The 20,571-nt window shown below is 35.6% G+C and overlaps 1 protein-coding gene across 2 annotated transcripts; it reads right to left on the bottom strand.

Moving 5' to 3' along the window:
* Positions 1 to 12,142: 12,142 nt before the first annotated feature.
* On the bottom strand, positions 12,143 to 17,290 carry LOC112001839 (uncharacterized). Of its 2 annotated transcripts, none has more exons than XM_065762416.1 (3): positions 17,100 to 17,290; positions 16,168 to 16,244; positions 12,143 to 13,249 (listed from the first exon to the last, which is right to left on the bottom strand). In XM_065762416.1, the coding sequence occupies exons 1-3, from the start codon at positions 17,104 to 17,106 to the stop codon at positions 12,602 to 12,604; spliced, it is 732 nt and encodes a 243-aa protein (XP_065618488.1). In that variant the 5' UTR covers positions 17,107 to 17,290; the 3' UTR covers positions 12,143 to 12,601. The 2 variants fall into 2 exon arrangements, with proteins under 2 accessions (XP_065618488.1, XP_065618489.1); XM_065762417.1 differs by having other exon boundaries at positions 16,168 to 16,241; positions 17,100 to 17,289.
* Positions 17,291 to 20,571: the final 3,281 nt, after the last annotated feature.

The raw sequence follows: 20,571 nt of genomic DNA, 5'->3' as shown, positions 1-20,571 counted from the left end.
GCTGTTGGACGTTCAAAATATAAGGTGATGTTGGTTCAATCCAGTTCAGCCGTCTGGTTTATAGGTTTTCTTAAAACCCTTGGGTTTCACTGGTTTAGTTGGGTTAGTTGCATTCCTGGTATTTTCAACTCCATTGGTCATATCCATTGGTATGGCTAAGGTTGTTAAATCGGGATTTTACGCATGATCAATGGAAGGGTTCAAGAATTGTATTGGAGGGTCAAATTGAAAACCATAAGTTCTTACTTTTTGTTGAAGAATAATAAAAAAGGACAATAATAGAGACTCTGCATGTTGAATAAATCATTAGAATTAAGAAATTATCAATGAATATTTTGTTTTTGTTTAATAGTGTAATTATACCTATATTAGTGCATCTATAACAAATTCTTCATTTCAGAATTGCTATATATAAAAAATAAAGTCCATTTTTGCGTAGTGGATTTTATTATTTTATTATATTTGGAGAAGCAAGGCAAATTGAAGTTTATGGAAAATGTTTGGCTCCAACCAGGAATATGACGTGTTTTGTCATGTGCAATATACATAGACTCATTTGGTTAAGTGAATCATGTGCAATGCACATGATGATATGGATTAACGTCATCTTTTTATTGATGGTTGGAGCTCAAGACACCAAATATGTTTGAAGCCAAACTTTGTCCAAATTTTGTTAAAACAACAGGATTAGATACAGAAAGAAAGATCTCGAGGGAACTCTTCCATCCAGACAAGTAGATCATTACCTTCCTTAGCTCTTCCAAGTTCCAGTTAAAGCATGCGTGTCCTTTGCATTGTGCATGATACAAACGAGTGGTAAAACGTTGTACAAAGACTTGAGTTTCACTAATGATTATGTTGCCATATAGAGTAGAACATAGTGGCAGTTTTCATAATTTCATGACTTTTAACATTTGAATCACCTTCAAACTCCACGGGATCAACACCAATCTCCATAGCAAAAATAAGCACTCGTTTTGCAGCATTACCCCATTGGTAAATAAAGTTTTAATCGCTATTTTAGTGCCTACTAGCAGCTACCCAAAAAAATTCTTGAGCCAAACAAAAATGGCTAGGACAGCAGAGAATATATAAAAAAACCTCCTGTATGCCTCCTATTCTTTCACTTTAGTTACCATTCTCCTTAGAACATAGCAAAGCTTCAGTGTTGTAATGCAGTGACATAAAAAGTGCTGTAATGCAGTGACGTAGAAAGTGAAAAACTAGGGATGGCAAAATGAACCCGACCTGCGGGTACCCGGTCCGACTCGACCCATATATATAATATTAAAAAAAAAAAAAAAAAACCCTAACTATAAATACTCTCTTTTCCCCTAAATCCCTCAGACCCATTCTCTCAAGTCCTCACCCTCTCAATGCTCTCACTCAGTCATTCTCTCTCAAGCCGAAGCTACCTCCCATTCTCTCCCTCAGCCTCGAGCAAGACCGCTGGCGCCGCTGCTTCGCCTTGCACACCTCACCTCGCCGGCGCCGCTGCTTCGCCTCCCATGCTCACTTCGCCGGCGCCACTGCTTCGCCTCTCATGCTCACTTCGCCGGCGCTGCTGTTCAAAGAATGAAATTTGTAATTTCTAGTTTTAGTGCTATTTTGGTTGAATAGATCAGCTTGTTTGATTTGATTTTGTAGGGTCTTATTGTTCAAACCTAGGTTTGTATGTTAATTCTTATTTTTGCTTTTGATGTGGGAAAATATTGTAATGAAAAAAATGCTTTTGGTGTGGGAAAATATTGTAATGAAAAAAAAGGGTTTCTGATCTGTTGGTTGCTGAGAAAATAATGGGTTTTCTTGGGTGTTTTTTTTCCCTCCTGTTTGGTTGCTAAGAAAATCAATATCAGGCAAAATTTTTTTTTTTTTGATTGAGCCACAGAATGGGCCCTGAAGTACCACGGCCCAACGGGGCCCATGGAGCCCGCGGGGCTCGGCAGGGCCGGGTCCGGGCCTCGAAAAAAAAATCCGTTTAGTAAACGGGCCGAGTCCGGGCTGTGGGTCTTGGCCCTCGGGTCGGGTCCGGGTATAAAAAAACCCGGCCCGAACCCGACCCGTTGCCATTCCTATGAAAAACAAGTGGGTGTTGGTATTGCCAAATTTCCCAATACCTATTCAAGCTGTGTTAACTAAAAGCAATCCAGGGTGAACGAAAAAGTGGGCTCCTTTATCTGGTGATGATGCCGAAATCTATATGCTACCAAAAAAAATAAAAAATAAAAAAAATAAAAGACAAAGTTTAATTACAAAATTGATTGTAACTTAAGATTATAATATTACTCAATAAAATAAACATTATTGTATATTTTCAAAATGATAAAGTTTAACTATAAAATTGGTTGTAGCCTAAGACTATAACTTCCTTTAATAAAATTAATATTACTACTGTGGGGCCCGTGGGCCTGATAGCCTCAGCCCATCGTGTAGTAGGCCCAAGGCCGACGCCGAGGAAGACTGACCATCCAAGGCTAAGTTGGGGAAAGCCTCTTTTTTGACCCACGCCGAGGACCTCTTCGTCCTCGGCATACTAAGGATAATTTTGGGAAGGGGCAAGTCCAGAGCAAGCTGTCACATTCACACTTAATGCATTCACCTAACCCCTCTGGCCGCATTAATGGGGATATAACCTCTTAGCAGGGCAACGTTGATCAGAGTGAACTACTTGAGTACTGATAAGGCCTCTGATGGGACGGACGGCCAGAAGAAAGGCGAATGGATGATCAACAGATGGAAGAAGGAGATAGGAAGATGAAGACTATATAAGAAAAGCAAGTAAAGTAAGATAGGGGGGAAAAAAGGGAGAAGAAAAAGGGCTCCTCGGCCACGGGCCGAGGAGCATCCCCCCAGTTGTAAAAAATGTTCTAAGTATTTTTTAATAAAAGAAGAGAGTTCATGCTTGGTGAACGACGGCCAACGCCTAAACCTTCAATCTACTCTCTACAAATTTATTGTTTGGGCTTGTTGGGCTGAAAACCCATTCATACTCAGGGTCAAATCCAAATTGAGTCCCCACAATTGGCGCCGTCTGTGGGAAGGATTAGTGTGCTGGCCGGCGCACCAGGCGATTGTTCTAAGTGGTCGTTTTACAGTAGGTTGGCGAAGTAAAAAAGAAAAAAAGAAAAAAAAAGAAAATAGAAGATTTGACAGCGAAAAGAGAGATCTTGATATTATTTCATAAATAGAAACAGTACAAATTACAATTACAGGCTCAGGTAGGCGTGTTTCACAAAGAAATTTACAAGCTAATCCTACCAGCTAGTTCTACAATCAGAGGCCCAGGTGAACCCGCCCTAAAAAACTAGCCAGAGGGAAGTGTCAAGTCGTGCTTTTATTGGCATGAAGAGAATGGGAGAGCTTGACAATAAAAGCAGGGAAGGGGGAGGGCCAGTTTGTTTCAAGGCCACCAACAACTCCTTTCTCAGAGCGGCGGAGCTTGAACAAGGAGAGGAGCAGATGCAGGGGCTCCGGGACACCTTCCCCCATGATGTTCTCTTGATTCTCTCCAATCCTCACGAGTGTTGGCCGTTGGAGACGGCAACACTCGAGCACCGCCCATGACATGAATTCGCACGCCTTCTTCGTCGGGGGTGCGCTCCGAGAAGAGACGTTAGGTACTTCAACAACATTCCTCCGGGCCACCTTGTATGGCGCCATCGGGGTTACATCTAGATTCTGTCGCGCCGGAAGCCCAGTGGGGGCTGCGGCCATAACGGCTCTTGGCACGGATGTTCTCACACCCGCCCAAAGCCGCCTCATATTTGCCAACTCTAGTCACAATTCCGGCGGGGTTGTTAAAGGGGCTTGGGGAGCTAAAAGGATGTGTTTTTTCTGTTTGTGTTGGGAGGTTCATGGATTGTGGAGAAACCATCCCCCCACCTTATATAGGGGATGAGGGTTGGTGAGAATTAATTCATGCAGAATTCGAAAAGAGAATTATCAGCTGGGCTAATAATGAAGCTACCAATTTCCAAGGAGGCCGTAGACCGTTGGACTCGTGTTAATTCACGAGGACATTAATGAAGGCGCGTTTCGCGCACCGAAGCGTCAAGCGCAGAACACGAACGGACAAAGGGCGCTTCATAAATGAAAAAGATGGGGGCTCGAGCAGGAGGCGAGATCAACGCCACGTGTAAAGATCATAATCCGACCCAAAGAGGAATCATCTCCAATAAAGCGGTCCGAGGACAAACCCCTATTTACAGAAAAATAGAAGTGGTAGACAGAACCAAGGTATTGCATGGTCTCGGACCCAAGCCTATGGTAAAACTATTCACACCATTATATCTGGGTACTAGACAGAACCAAGGTATTGCATGGTCCTCGGACTCAAACCTATGGGGAAACTAGATACTTACAGAAAAATAGAAGCGGTAGACAGAACCAAGGTATTGCATGGTCCTCGGACCCAAGCCTATGGTAAAACTATTCACACCATTATACCTGGGTACTAGACAGAACCAATGTATTGGATGGTCCTCGGACTTAAACCTATGGGGAAACTAGAAGTGGTAGACAAAACCAAGGTATTGCATGGTCCTCAGATCCAAGCCTATGGTAAAACTATTCACACCATTATACCTGGGTACTAGACAGAACCAAGGTATTGCATGGTCCTCGGACTCAAACCTATGGGGAAACTAGATACTTACAGAAAAATAGAAGTGGTAGACAGAACCAAGGTATTGCATGGTCCTCGGACCCAAGCCTATGGAAAACTAGATACTTACAGAAAAATAGAAGTACTAGACAGAACCAAGGTATTGCATGGTCCTCAGACCCAAGCCTATGGAAAACTAGATACTTACAGAAAAATAGAAGTATTAGACGGAACCAAGGTATTGCATAGTCCTCGGACTCGAACCCATGGAGAAAATAACTATCTGGAGAAAAACCAAAGCGTTACCTAGAGTCAAGCTATAATACGGTCTTTAGATTTACATTTGAAGGATAACAGATGATTTCATGAGACTAACTCCAGAATAGAATACAAATATCGAGCAGAATATTATAGTAAAGCAAATAAAAGAAAATATCTGTAGTTGGAAGCAAAGTATTAAGCATTCAGTTCAAACAAAAAGTATACAATTTCCTTACAACGCCACCGAGGCAAGAAACAAAATGAAATAAAAGAGAAAATAAACAAAATTATCCTATGTCGTATACCAGTCTCCCCAACTCAGTAGGCAAATTAATTCGATAAGCAAATCAAAAGGCTTTAGCCAAGGCCTAAGGGCTTTGTCTCGAAGGGTCCGCCGGAGGCCTCGCCACGTCTTGTGGTATTTCCTGACCCTCGATTCTAACTCCCCCCAACGTTCTCTGGGGTTCAACCTCCTCGGAGGGTTGGTCAGCTAAAGATATATCCTCAGACTGGTCAGCTAGGTTGAACACACTATATTCGTCCTCAGAAGAACTCAATTCAACCACCTCCCTTGCCTTCTTAGATAGTCCTTCCTCGGCCACCGTTACTTGTTGGGATGAGGAGGGACCTGCTAGCGGAATGCCTTCAAGTATATAAGACCCCTCGAAAAATGCAAAACCGTCCTCCACTACGGTAATCTGCGTAAGCCGAGGGTCACGAGCTCTAATTACGTGCTTCGGGACTGGGAATGATTTCTGAGCTGGGTCGCATCCGAGGATTTGATGAGCAGCTCTGACCTGGTTATCAGTTTCGTTCAGGAAAAGTTCCGACCTAAGAACGGTTTCCAAATCCGCTTTGTTAACCAGGTGGAAATGACGTGCAAAGGCGTGCGGATCTGCGAAAAGAAAAGTGAAACTCCTGTGGTTAATAAACCAAAGCAGATATACAGTTATAAACATAAAAATACTGAAACCTAGATTGTCTCCTACTTTGGATACCCTACCTGGCTCTCCCTCTACTGTTGGGCAATGAAAACCGTTGTGCCACTCCTCCGACACTATGAGGAAATCTTGAGTCAACCCCTTATTGGAATCAGGAAGACACTGGATGAGACGAACCCTATCGTCCCTTGTCTTCATATAGTACGTCTTACCCCTCAGGTGATGAAGGTTGTAGCACCAGTTCACATCATGGTGAGTCAGTCTCAGCCCCATTTTCTCATTCAAGGTATCTACACACCCTAATATCCTAAATACATTCACGGCACACTGGGTAGGAGCCAGGCGAAAATGCCTAAGGTAATTGAGGGTCACTGGCCTTATAGGGATTCTCATCCCTCCCTCTACGAAAGCTACTATCGGGATCACGACTTCACCCTCTCTCCTCTTAATGTACCACTCCCCTTCTTCACAGTACTTCAAACTCACATTATTGGGTATCCCATAGTCAACAATGAATTTGTTCATCATCTCGTTGGACTCAACCAACTTCTTAAACTTACCCATTCTCCAAAGACGACTAAAAGTTCCAGAAGAAGAAAAGAAGGAATAGAATCAAGGAAATTTGGGGTCGCTGGAAGAAGAAGACTTACAGAAATATGACGATTCTCTTCAGGTAGTGTGCAAGTTGAACCAGATTCAAATCATACGCATCAATGGTTGTAAGTGCGAAAATGAGGAGACCAGGCGATTCAAACAGGTACTTATACTCCCCCTTAGGTTCCCCAAATGTAACTGCCTGCCCATAAAAGCAGGAGATCCCCGCCGAACAATTACTATCACGCCGTTGAAAGTGGGAAACGTGGTGCCGCCAAAATTTAATGTGGGCACACATTAAGTCTTGAAACGCAAAAAACGCACATCGGGTAGTCGAAAAGTCGCCAACATTAGCACGAACCGAAGTGGGGCGATTCGTCTAGAGGGCCCGTAGGTATCAAAACCCTCCTCCCCGTCCGAGGGAACATGCAGCAGGGTTTTGAGGGGCTATTGTGGGGCCCGTGGGCCTGATAGCCTCAGCCCATCGTGTAGTAGGCCCAAGGCCGACGCCGAGGAAGACTGACCATCCAAGGCTAAGTTGGGGAAAGCCTCTTTTTTGACCCACGCCGAGGACCTCTTCGTCCTTGGCATACTAAGGATAATTTTGGGAAGGGGCAAGCCCAGAGCAAACTGTCACATTCACACTTAATGCATTCACCTAACCCCTCTAGCCGCATTAATGAGGATATAACCCCTTAGCAGGGCAACGTTGATCAGAGTGAACCACTTGAGTACTGATAAGGCCTCTGATGGGACGGACGGCCAGAAGAAAGGCAAATGGATGATCAACAGATGGAAGAAGGAGATAGGAAGATGAAGACTATATAAGAAAAGCAAGTAAAGTAAGATAGGGGGGGGGGGAAAAGGGAGAAGAAAAAGGGCTCCTCGGCCACGGGCCGAGGAGCATCCCCCCAGTTGTAAAAAATGTTCTAAGTATTTTTTAATAAAAGAAGAGAGTTCATGCTTGGTGAACGACGGCCAACGCCTAAACCTTCAATCCACTTTCTACAAATTTATTGTTTGGACTTGTTGGGCTGAAAACCCATTCATACTCAGGGTCAAATCCAAATTGAGTCCCCACAACTACATATTTTGAAAATTTAACTGTTAAATTGCATGTTCTTTATGCTTTTAATACATATGTCAAATTATGTGTCAATAAGATGTTATTTACTATATATCTATAAGTTTATATTTTATACATAATTTTAAATTATAAAAACTTGCAATCTAAACAATTTATTGATGACATAACTATTAATCTTTAATTTTCTAAAAAATTTGCAAACATGGAAGATATAAAAAGAAAATGTAATCTAATGGTGGATTTGTTAAAATTCACCTCCAATAAAAAAATATTAAGTAAGGGTGTAATATTAGGTTACAACAAATTTTGTAGCTAAACTTTGTCATTTTGAAAATCTAACAGTTAAATTGCTTCTTATAATACACATGTCAAATTTTGTGTCAATCAGATATTATTTACTATATAATCTATAAGGTTATATATCATGTATAATTTTAAACTACAAAAACTTGCAATTTAAATAATTTATTGATGACATAACTTTTGATTTTTAATTTTTTAGAAATTTTACAAATGTGAAGGATATAAGAAGAAATTGTAATATAATAGTAGATTTGTCAAAATGCACTTCAAATAAATAATATCGAATAAGGTTGTAGCCTAAAGCTACAACTAATTTTATAGCTAAAATTTGTCCCAAAATCTATTAACTTGCTATGAGAAAAATTGAACATTTTGATTAGTGAGGAGGCTTGGTAGAAGCTTTGCAAAATATTAGTCAAAGAATTTTCAGTTTAGACTTTAGACTCAATCTTTTAGAAGAAAGGATTGGTTTGGGATCGTAGGATCTCGTGATTTTATTGATCCCAAACCATCCTACAAGCAATTCTAAGTTTTATACCGTTCTAATTCGATCCTAATTGTTTTGAGGAAGTAGGATAGTTCAGTTCAAAATTTTAACAATCATGGATATGAATGGCCATTGGTATGGTCCAATTCAAATAAAGTAGTTGGTTCTGAATTCTGATGAATATGCTCAACCTTTGAGCCAATTTTTTCTGCCTCTAGCATAATTGGTCATGTCAGATAGGAAGTTCCATATTTCATTTTCTTGATTGTTATGTAGACTTTGACCAAGTTCCTGCTTTTGATTAGTATCTTTATTTATTTATTTTTATTTTTTTACATTGGATACTTGTAAACGGTTCGCATTAGATTCAAATTAAAGATATTAAGTTGGGTTTGACACATCAAACCTGTTTAATTGAAGGTCAATTTTACCAATTTATCAATAATTTTTAATTATATTTTAATTATTAATGACCTTTTTGGTATCTAGTTATATATTTATATACACTAGTAAGTTGTTTGTGCTATGCACGGATAATACTGTAATGTTTTATGTAAGATAGTTTTGAAAATATTGTACATATATCATAGTTTAATTGTCATAAAATTTTGTTAGTAATGAATTCATTATAAGAAGTAACTATTATAAATTGCACACATTTCAAGCTACAAAATGATGAAATAAAGTTGAAAAAAAAAAAAAAAAAAAACTTAATGAACCAAACGTTAAAATCCTCTATCCATACGTTATTAAAATTCATACAAAAGAAAGCGCACACAACATATAGATCATTATATAGTCACCATTAAACCAATACTAANAAAAAAAAAAAAAAAAAAAACCTTAATGAACCAAACGTTAAAATCCTCTATCCATACGTTATTAAAATTCATACAAAAGAAAGCGCACACAACATATAGATCATTATATAGTCACCATTAAACCAATACTAAAAAAAAAACCGTTAAAGAACTATCATCAAGAGCGGCCGCCATAAGTTAAAACTCTTTAAAAAAAAAAAAAAATCGTTCAACCAAAACTCAATTTACTGTAGGAAAAAAGTCAAAATGTATTTCTTTATTGAAATATCAAGATTCCCTTGACAAAGAAGCTTGGAGTCAAAAGAATGCTGATTGAATAGTTGTTGTTTTTATTATTTTTTTATTTAATTTTTTTTTTCTTTCTACAAATTCAATTGCCATTGACTGAATCCCCTCCAACCAAGATGATACATGCTTGAACCCTATAATCCGAATTTAAGATTTACAGTAGGTTTAGTTTTTGTTTATTTTGAAAAGACCTATTTTCTTAAGCCATATGTTAAGATTAAACAAACTTGAAAAGGACATTGACAACAAAACTTTTACACTATAATAAACAATTATCAACTTCTCAGTTCTAGACCTCTAGCATCTTTTGGAAATCGATAAACATAATAACACAACCTATAAAAGAAAATAGCAAAACAAAGAATCTCACAATCTTAACCCTACTGATTGTAAGTGAAGAACTTAATTTTTGAAAGTAGCAAAAGATAGCTTGAACTCATAAATATCATGGCCACTTAATGTGCGATGGACAGCCACTACTAGCTACAACAAAAGATTACAAGAGCAATAGGTTTCTTCTATTGGCTAGGTGTTTTAAAAATTGTGAGCATGGAAACAAAATTTGAGAATAGCAATAGTTTCAGAATTTTAACTATAAAAGGGGTTTTTTAAGAGAAAGAAAGAGAATGGAGACATAAATTCGAAGTTGAGAGGGGAAGGCAAAACGTGAGAGAGAAGTTGGGGGGTCAAAGGTTTAGGAAATAATACATTAATCATTATAGTATAATGTTGATAAGGTACATTATGTGCAAACAAAAAGGCAAAAACTAAAACATCATTTTGGAGGAAAGCTGTGATTAATGCATCTACACAATTACAAAGGCAGAAACTTTTTTAAATAACCAACGTAAAAACTTGCCTTACCAAAAAAATATTAATAGAGGGAGACTGTTTATGAGATATGAGTATGTAACTATATCACCATAAAATAATAATGGTTCCCATAGAATAAAATAAAATAATAATGATTATAGTAAAGAAAGGATATGGATTTGTGTAACTAAGGCACTAGCAATGCTAAAAGACTATCTATCTTGATCTCATTAGTTATTAGTCCCTTAAAATTTTTTTTTGAAACACTTGGTATACTAAAAGACATGAAGAAGAGAGAGAGTCATGGTGTAAATTTAGGCAATTAATGGGAGAGTTTGATGATTGTAGAGAAACTTCATAGGAGGTGCCACTTGGCAAAATTATAGATTCTCACACAATGAGGTCTCTGATTTTATATATACTAGCCGTAGACCCACCCAATGCGAGGGAATATAAATATTATGTAATAAGGTGTAATATATAAAAAAGCAAAAATTACTTTAAGTATTGTCTATTTTAAAAAATATTTTTACAAGTAATTTTATTTTTTTTTTTTATCTTTTTATCTCTACAAATATATCATTTTATTATTTTTTGTGTGTTTGATTAATATTTTTTAAAGGTGACCATATTCTTCTATTGGGAAATTTAAAAAAAAAAAAAAAAAAAAAAACACAATACTAAAACACATATTAAAAAAAGAAAAAAGAACCATCAACCTTAATTATAGGTATAAGAAAGAACAAAAATCTAGAGAGAGAGAGAGAGAGAGAGAGAGAGAATACTCACAGTTTTGTGGGAGAAGAAATATGGACGGAATGAGGAAAATGATCAAATTTATACAAAATGAAATTGGGAGAAAAAGAGTCAAAATATAAAAATGAGGAAGAAAGTGTAACTGTAAAGTTGAGAGTAGTTGGGAGATAAAGAAACAAAAAAGAAGGGAAAATGTTGTAAAAAATGTAACAGTAGTTGTGAATTAATGGGGAGAAGAAGAGATTGACTTTTTTTTTTTAGAATAGGGGAGAAGAAAAGTTTAAATAGAGAAAAGAAAGTATAGAAAATTAGTGGAAGACGTGGTTGCTAATGTGGCTCAACAAGAGCGTAGCAATAATAAATGTTATGTTTCAGGTTTTAGATAGATAGATAGATAGATATATATATATATATATATAGATATATTGATTTTATAAAATATGAGAATTGTTAATAGGTTATTCGTGCTAGGTAAACATGTAAACTTGAATACGTGACCTATTTATTAAATGGGTTATGTTAGGTCATGCTGACCTTAATACATGTTTATTAAATGGGTTATGTGAATCGTATCGTGTCAACTTGTTTAATAAACAGGTCATGTTAGGGTTAAGGGGTTATGACTCGATTAATAAACGTGTTGTGTTTGTGTAGATTTATATAGTTGGATATTTATGAGTTAACATGACATGAACACGACATGTGAACACAAATGATCACCCCTAGAATTGAATGTTATTTTCTTTTGATTGTTTGAGGAGCTTGCACACAAGTGGCTTCAATGCCTTGAGATTTTTAATTTTTGAGAAACAAACACACACACAAGGGAGAGAGAAATTGGGTCTAAAACAAATGCACATCATAAACTCTACTTAAAAGTCATGATAACTGGCTTCTATAATGCTCTATTATAATATGCCTTGGGATTGGGCTTATAATATTTGTAGTGTATACTCATTTTGGTTTTCTTTTGTTTTAAATCTAAAGATTTTTAATAGAGGGAAGAGAGAAAAGCTCCCAAGTACCAGTGTTCTTAGTTAATGTTTGTGAAGTATGTAGAGCCATTTGGTCTTTCAGAGAGGGAGATGAGAGTGACAAAGGCATCAAAAGTTAAAGAAATTGGATGGAAACAACAGAGAAGAAAACAGTTGAGTGTAATTTTCTGATGTAGGCATATTTCTTCAAAGTCATGCTTCATTGAATTTTATTTTATTTTATTTTTTTTTTTGATACCATTCAAAAAAGGCATTAACCATAAGTAGCATTTACATCATGTTCCATAGTCGGCCAGCAGTAGTAAGTTGGCTCTTTTGTAACTAAAACAGCCAACGACCATACATAGTTAAGGATAGCCTCAGAAACAAAAATCGCCCTGCAATCTAATCCCATCTGCTGTAGGGAGGACATGTCTGCCATGAGAGTTCTCTCTTTCCAATCTGGGGCTCGCTTCTTGTCCACTACTTGAACTAGCCTTTTGCAATTACTTAACATCAAAATTTGTTGATATCCAAGCTTCTTAGCTTTGACTGCTGCCTCCACTATCGTCTTCTGAACTGCACCTGCAACAGATCCAGTAGCACAACTCTTAATACCACAAACACCACTTCTCCTTGTAGATTTCTGGCCTCATATGCATAAGCACTTCTTTTAGCTCTCTTTCTTTTTGCACCTGCTAACTTTACGATCAGCTGCCACTGCCCACCAATTGGAATTTGGTCTGTATTTTGCTGATGCCTGTGTGCCCAGTGAATCAGCCTCCTTAAAGATTTCATGGTACTTGCAAGACAAATTTTGAGCAGTTAAGAGCACTTCTATTGGGTTAGGTTGCTTATCTTCAAGAACCACCAGATTCCTAAGATTCCATATCGACCATAAGACAGTAAACAGAGTTTGCAGGTATTTCATTGACTCCTGATCCATCCTTTTGTGTCTTATCAGTAAGGACCCAACCCACCCTTGGACAGAAACATTGTTTAGCTCATAAGTATGAATACCCAATGATGAACCATGCCAAATGGCTCTAGCAAAAGGGCAGTAGAGGAAAAGATGAGTGGAGCTTTCATCCTCAGAATTGCAGAGAGGGCATGTACTATGGACATTGATCCCTCTATTACACAAATTCAGAAATGTAGGAATACTGTCATGCATGACTTTCCACACAAAGATTCCAATTTTCAGAGGGATTTTTACTTTCCAAATTAGGTTCCAAACCTCATGGGGAATGGTATTGTGAGCATGGAGATCCTGCCTTGAGGCCTGGTAGTCTTCTTGAAGTATAGAATAGGCTTTGTGTACCTGAAATGAAGCCCATCATTTACAAAGAATAAGACAAGACGTATATCTGGCCTTCCCAAGGCTAAGTCGGTACATTTGTTGTATCCATTGGAAGCATCACTTATATTTCTCCTCAAGAAAACAGAAGGAAATCTATAGGCAGTGAACACTAAGGTTTAAGGGTCTCAGTCTATGATAATTACAAGTGCGAAAGCTATGCCACCATAGCCTAGTAAACATTGATAAAAAATTTTAATTGGCATTTATTGAACAGTCATTTATGCATAAATAAAAAAAGATAAATGTATTGTGTATGTCTTGTGTTATTGGATTATGAGCTACATATAGTTCATGGTTCTGTAAATTTAGTTGTTGCAAGCTTGAAGCCCCCCACTTTGATTGTAAGAATGGACTAGTTGGGGGCAAAAAAAATGTATTTGTCTTTTCCAACCTCACTATGCAAAGATGAATCAAGTATGGCTCTGTTTTGCAACTCTACTCAACCTTGCCTCCTAGCTCTAAAGCTTAGCACTGAATTATCTCTTGAATTTGATGCAAAAAGTGCGAAAGATTAAAGAGACACACAAATAGAGAGAGAGAGAGAGAGAGAGAGAGAGAGAGAGAGGTGTATGTGTCACTTATAGAACAAAATTAGGACTATAGAATACTGGAGCTAATTAAGTGCCCTTGATGGACTTCTTGAGTTCCCAATTAAACCAACAGAAGATTCATCTAGCTTAAGAATGTCAATGGAAGACGATATAAAAAATTGAGCTACTGTGACATACTGTAGGCACATCAATTACTGTATTTGAAAAAATTGGCTACTAAGAATAAACACCAAAGAGAACTCATAGAAAGAGAACCCATTGAGTTGAATCTTCACAAGTTTTCTTGGGCTCAACATGGTGATTAGGAGCTTTTTGACATTTTTCTCGTTCATTGTTCTCAACTTTTCAATTAGATCTCTCCATCCAACATCTTTCCCCTACTTTCTTTTAAAAGAAAACTGGAGTAGCACTTGAGCTTTGTTGATAAACAACAGTATATGTAGAAAAGAAATCATTCTATGAGACAAAGGGTCTCATTAAAAAGCCTTAGCCATATGGAAATATCTTCACAAAGAGTGGAAAACAAATTTTGTTAGAGGTTAGGAAACAGCAACCTCATATGTCAAATAATGCATAAAGCTATCAATAAATTTGAGCAGACTAAGACATAGCAGTGAAGATCTAAGACATTGCAATTCCTTGCATGTTAAGGGCACAAACTCCTTTCAAAATTATATTGGACCTAATTTAAAAGAGCATGAGGTGTGTTATTTGCAAGGAGGTGAGAATACGTGATAGGTATTTTTTTTCATACTTGATGCACTTGCCCACCTGCCAGAGCTGACAATCTGTATTTAGAATGAAACGTAAAGTGAAAAAAAATCAAATGTTACTTTGTCTTATCTATAGAAAATGGTCATTGTACCTAATAATAAAAACTATAGATATCTATTTAACACAATTATAAAATAAAAAAGATAAAAAAAAGAACCCAAAGGATGGAGCTTATTCTAATAAAGGACAAGAAGGATTCTTCCGAATCATAGAAAGAGAAAAAAAATCAGTTATTACAATAAGCCAAAAGTCATGGTTAATAGGAATTGAGTTCCCATTTACTACCAGCCGTTTAGCTTCTATGAGAATAGATAATCCCCCCTTTTTTTTTGGATAAATAAACATTTTCATTAAAAATCAAGAAAATTGCTATCCCAGTACACAGGCTTGACTCAAGTACAATTTTCTTTTCACTTCTTATTTAACATGAAATCTTCCTAGAAGATAGTGTGAATCTGCACCCAAACTCTGCTTCAAGATGTGGTAGTAATATTTTTCTGATTTCCAATTGGTTGGTAAGTAGTCAATCAAAAATATAATTGCAAGGTTCGATGCATCATATATATATATATGTATATATACAAACAGTTTTTAAAAGCTTTTTTGTCATTTAATATGTAATGAAAAGTTTTTATGAAGTGAATTTGGGCTAACAGTTTAAAAAAGCCTTTTTTGTCTTTTAATATGTAATGAAAAGTTTTTTATGAAGTGAATTTGGGCTTTTGGAGTAAGTGAATGACATGCCTAGTTTAAAACCAGAACTGGGGTGTACCTTATGACATATTGTTTTCAAGGTTTTGAGAAGACCTTAATAACAAATGAATTTCTCTCAGGCATGTTTAGTTAACTTTATTGTTTGTGAACTCCCTCAAACTAGTTTGAATGATGTTGAAAGATTCTTAGTCCATAGCTCCTTAACAGCCCCCCTCCCCCACAAACCCCAGCAAAAAAAAAGGAGAAACAAAAGCTTTAAAGATTTACTTTTCACCTATTAAAATCAATTCTTAAAATACACCCACATCGAGTTTGTAAGGGAAAAAAATTAAGATTAATCCTAATTTGAATACAATATCGAATGAGTCCTGAACCCAGATTGTTTATCTATATGGTTGTGAAGCTTCCCCTTTCTCTAGTATGAGATTCAGGGAGAATGGTTGTGGTATTGGGGTATTTATGCAAGAATACCACACATTGTATGAATCTTGAAAAAAAAATTTATTGCCAAGACAATCAATCTTTTTCCCATCATTGAATAAGAGTATTGGGATAGGTACTAGCAGTTTTCTTACAATCAATCCTTGTTTCTCTAAGTTGTGAAGAATGTTTATGTCCATATATTTTTGGTTGCTTGAGAAGTTAAGCAACATATAGTTCCAACATGAATCACAAATAAAGTTCATTACAAAAACCTTGGCTACAGCCTACAGGTAAATTGGAACTTTTGCATTGGATTACATAAGGTATACTTCTTTTCCTCGTCAAATACGTTGTGTAAGCAGATAGTGTAATTGAGGTGAGTTCTTAAATGGACAAATGTCTATGGATATTATATACCTGAGCGCATTCATTTAGAGAGTCCATCTTCAGTTCATAGTATGCCATGAAGTTTGAGATGCTTAGCTCATAACCTTCTGTAGAATTCAGAAGTGAGTTAAACTATTAAATGCTGATTTTCATTTTCCAACTATCCTTTCTACATGCATAAGACTGATCTGAAATTGGAGCTTTTCTGTTAATGCTTGTCTTGTATTCCATTGACAACAATGTGACTCAGAACTACTTTAAAATTTTAGTTTGAGCTTTAGGAAATTGGCTAAAAAACATGGACAGAGGATCCTAAAGAATAGAATGATCAATTCCAAAAACTTAAGGAATAAAGCAGTTTTATCAGCAACTACAGTTGCTATCCCAACAATAGTGAAGTTGTGGCCCAGCCATCCTCACTATAATTCAAGTATTCCTAAGTAACAGAAAAAGAACAAAAAATAATAAAGACATATGCTTTTAGATTATATTATTGAAAAATAGCTCTTCTGCCAATCAACAAACTATATCGTTTCAGAGATCCTAACCAAAGGCATTAAAATGTCAAGCCATTTTAACTTTTGGACTCAACTAACCTAGTAAACTATCATAGACTAGTAAGGTGCAATGCTGCAATGCGAATCATTCATGATTCTCAGCTCAAACAATCTTGTACACAGCCAAACAAATGTAGTGTAGCTCTTAAAGTCAAAATGATACACATTTTTCTAAAAAATTCAAGATTCTATGTGTTTGGTACACATCAATTTTTAAAATAAGAAACCATTTGATTAAAAAGAATGACTGGAACTAGGAAATTAACTGTTGTAGGATTATTCCTGACTATAGTGAGTACACATGCTTGATAAGGTAAGCAGAAAATATGCATCTTAAGTAGACCAATTAGATCAATAAAATATACATATGAAAACCTACTGTCCAATAACGAGAACTAGACTGACCTCCCATCCAAGGTGGAGAAAATTTTGGGCCTAATACTAACTCCAACACCAACTATCACAATTAACTGCATTAGAAAAATAAAAATCAATTAACACAAAATAAATACTTGAGTAATTGAAAAGTCTATGTTAATAATCCAACTATGGATGAGCCTCTTAATTTTTTGAGAGAGAGAGAGAGAGAGAGAGAGAGAGAGAGAGAGAGAGAGAGAGAGAGGGAGAGCAGAGAGCTACACCCCAAAAAAAAAAGTATGTATTTATTGATCAAAAAAACAAAAACAAAGTATCTTTGACTAGAAAAAGGAAACCTATACGCCTTTCTCTTGTTGGAAAAGAAGTCCACTAAAGTAAAACAAGTATATCTATACAATATTGTCGAAGAAAGAAAAGTATTTGTTTGATTATTTTGTTAGAACGGTTCCCTCTTTCTACATAGGAAGTAACTCTGTTGAAAATATCATATTTATTAGGTTTCCTTTTATTATCTTAAAATAGTTTTTAGACAAGCTTGTGTTCTGTTCTTTTCTTTTTTCTCTATCTCACTTCATTTTTTGCTTTCTATATTATTTAAACAAGTTTAAGTTCAACTTACATATGATATAATTTTAAACAATATTATACCACTTAATATTTTTTAATTAGATGCAAATTTTAACAAATTCATCATTAAATTACATTATCTTCGTGTATTTTTCATGATTGCAAAATTTCAAGATGATCAAATTAAAGATTAATAGTCATGTCATCAATTAATCAATTTTTTTTTTTAAATTCGAGTTTTTGTAGCTTAAAATAATACATAAAAGATGAGTTTATGAATCAAATAGTAAATAATATCCGATTGGCATGAAAATTAGCATGCATGTTAATTAAGAACATATATAACATATAATCTAATTGTGAGATTTTCAAAATATTTATTTAATAATAAGTTATTGGATGGTGTAATATTACATAAAAGACGAGTTTATGAATTGAATAGTATAGTAGAATAGTAATTAAATAATATCTAACTAGCATGAAAATTGACATGCATGTTAATTAAAAATGTATAAAACATGTAATTCAATGATAAGATTTTCAAAATATTAATTTAATAAAAAATTATTGGGTGATGTGATACTACTTAAAGTTATCTATATATACACTTTATTAATGGAATTAAGAAATAAAAATTGGAGGGAAATAAATGAAATTCATCAAACATACTCAATGGTCAATATATATTGGCGTTAGAAATCATTACTCCTAGACACCGAACTCTACCTCTTTATTTATAGCTATGCTGAAATTTTTAATAGTCTTAAATAAATTTTTCCTCTCTTGCACGGCGACTTGGTCCGGTTTTAGTTTTTTCAGTCTCCGCAAGAATTAAATGATACTAGATATGTAGAGCCTGACAGTCTTAATACATTAAATTACAACAATTTCTTTCTTTCTTTAAACAAATGGCCATTGGCGCCAGTCCATATAAGAAACTCCATTTAGAATCGGTCAACAACTTAATTTTAAGGCAAAAATGCAAAACTAACCTTCTAACTTTCAGTCTTTTTTATTTCAGTCCTTTAACTTTCAGTTTTGTTATTTCAGTTCTTTAACTTTCAATTTTTGTCAACGCAGAACTCCGTTAGAACTTAGTTAGGGGCTGCCATTAATTGAGCCAAAACGATGTCATTTTGATTTTTTTTTAATAAATTTCAGAATTAAAAAAATCTGTAAAAAACAAAAGAAAAAAAAAATTTAAGGGGAACTATTCCCCTGAAATCAAAACAAAGAAACCACTCACTGTCACGTGACATCTCTTGACCTCTCTGGTCTCAACCTCTCTGGCACTCTCTCCCCTAACCTCGCCCACCTCCGCTTCCTGTTGAACTTCACCGTCGCCTCTAACCAACTCTCTGGCCCCATTCCTCCTCAGCTCTCTTCTCTCTCGGCTCTCAGCTCTCTGCTACCTCAACCTCTCCAACAACATTTTCAACGGCACTTTCCCAACCCAACTCGCTTCTATCAAGAACCTCCAGGTCCTCGATCTCTACAATAACAACATGACCAGTGAGTTGCCTCTAACTATCGTTGAAATGCCTAACCTTCACCATTTGCATCTCGGCGGTAACTATTTCACCGGTCAGATCCTGACCTAGTACAGACAATGGCAGTTTATTGAGTATTCGGCGGTTTCCGGCAACGAACTAGTTGGCACTATATCTGCCGAGATCGGAAACTTGATTGTTGTTCCCCTTAAATGTTTTTTTTTCTTTTTTCTTTTTTTACAGATTTTTTTCTTTAAATTCTGAAATTTATTATTATTAAAAAAAAAAAAAAAAAAAAAAAAAAAAAAAAAAACCAAAACAACATTTTTTTGGCTCAATTAACGGCAACCCTTAACTGAGTTCTAACAGAATCCTACATTGACAAAAATTGAAAGTTAGAGGACTGAAATGATAAAACTGAAAGTTAGAGCACTGAAATAAAAAAGACTAAAAGTTAGAAGGTTAGTTTTGCATTTTGCCTAATTTTAAATACTTTAGTATTTTATTAATGTGCTATTATGATTCTTAAAAGGAAAAATTATTATAGCTAATCTATTATTATGGTAGTATTTTTTTATCGAATAAAACTAAAAAAGTCTAAAAAAAAATTGATATAATTAATATTGTAACAAATTTAATTGGACCACGTCATTTGAGGTGAGCCTTTATAGTATCGTAGGCATTAAGGAATATAAAAGAAAGCGAAAGTCCTAAAAAGGAAGGTATATTGTATATATACCGTTAGTGTTTTAATCATTGCCTAATGAATCATCTTTGCTTAGACTTTCTCAAAGGTCGTATTCTCGTGTATATATTCGGCACAAAAAGAAGTATACTCCTATAAGCTTACGTCTGAAATTAATCAAGCTAGCTCGATGAGGTATTGACCAAGTATTCTATCAATATAATTCAACTTTTCATAGTATGACTAATACAAATTAATCAGAACTTATAAAATTGTTTTTGATGACTATTCAGTTCAAGAAATTTTGTATAGAAAAATAAGAAGTCATGAACTTCTGGCCTATTTTACTCTCACCAGCAAGATAGTGATACCTATTCCAACCTTAATTATCTCATTTGCTTATATCATGAATTATTTATTTTTATTTTTTGAGAAATGCTTATGTCATGAATTATAGTATAAAAGTTTACGCCTTATCTCCCTTCCATTTATCTACCTTCCATTTATCTATTGTATTTTTTATTTAGGGCAAGATTTAAGTATAATACTTAGGTACTATTTTTTAAATCCCCTCTTAAAATTTGCCATGTGGATTTTTTCTCATAGGATGAAAATGTATTTTTTAGTTAAGTAGCCATATAGTTGAATCTTAAGATGGAAACCTAAAGAATATCATCTAAGGTATTGTGTCTAAATTTTATCATTTTAATTAAATAGACTTGTATAAATTTGCTTGGTCAACTTGATGCATTTCAAA

This window comes from Quercus suber, unplaced genomic scaffold, assembly GCF_002906115.3.
Source record: "Quercus suber isolate HL8 unplaced genomic scaffold, Cork oak 2.0 scaffold_457, whole genome shotgun sequence".
NCBI lineage: Eukaryota > Viridiplantae > Streptophyta > Magnoliopsida > Fagales > Fagaceae > Quercus > Quercus suber.
The sequence above is the reverse complement of the archived record's forward strand: the minus strand, read 5'-3'. Positions and strand labels throughout refer to the sequence as shown.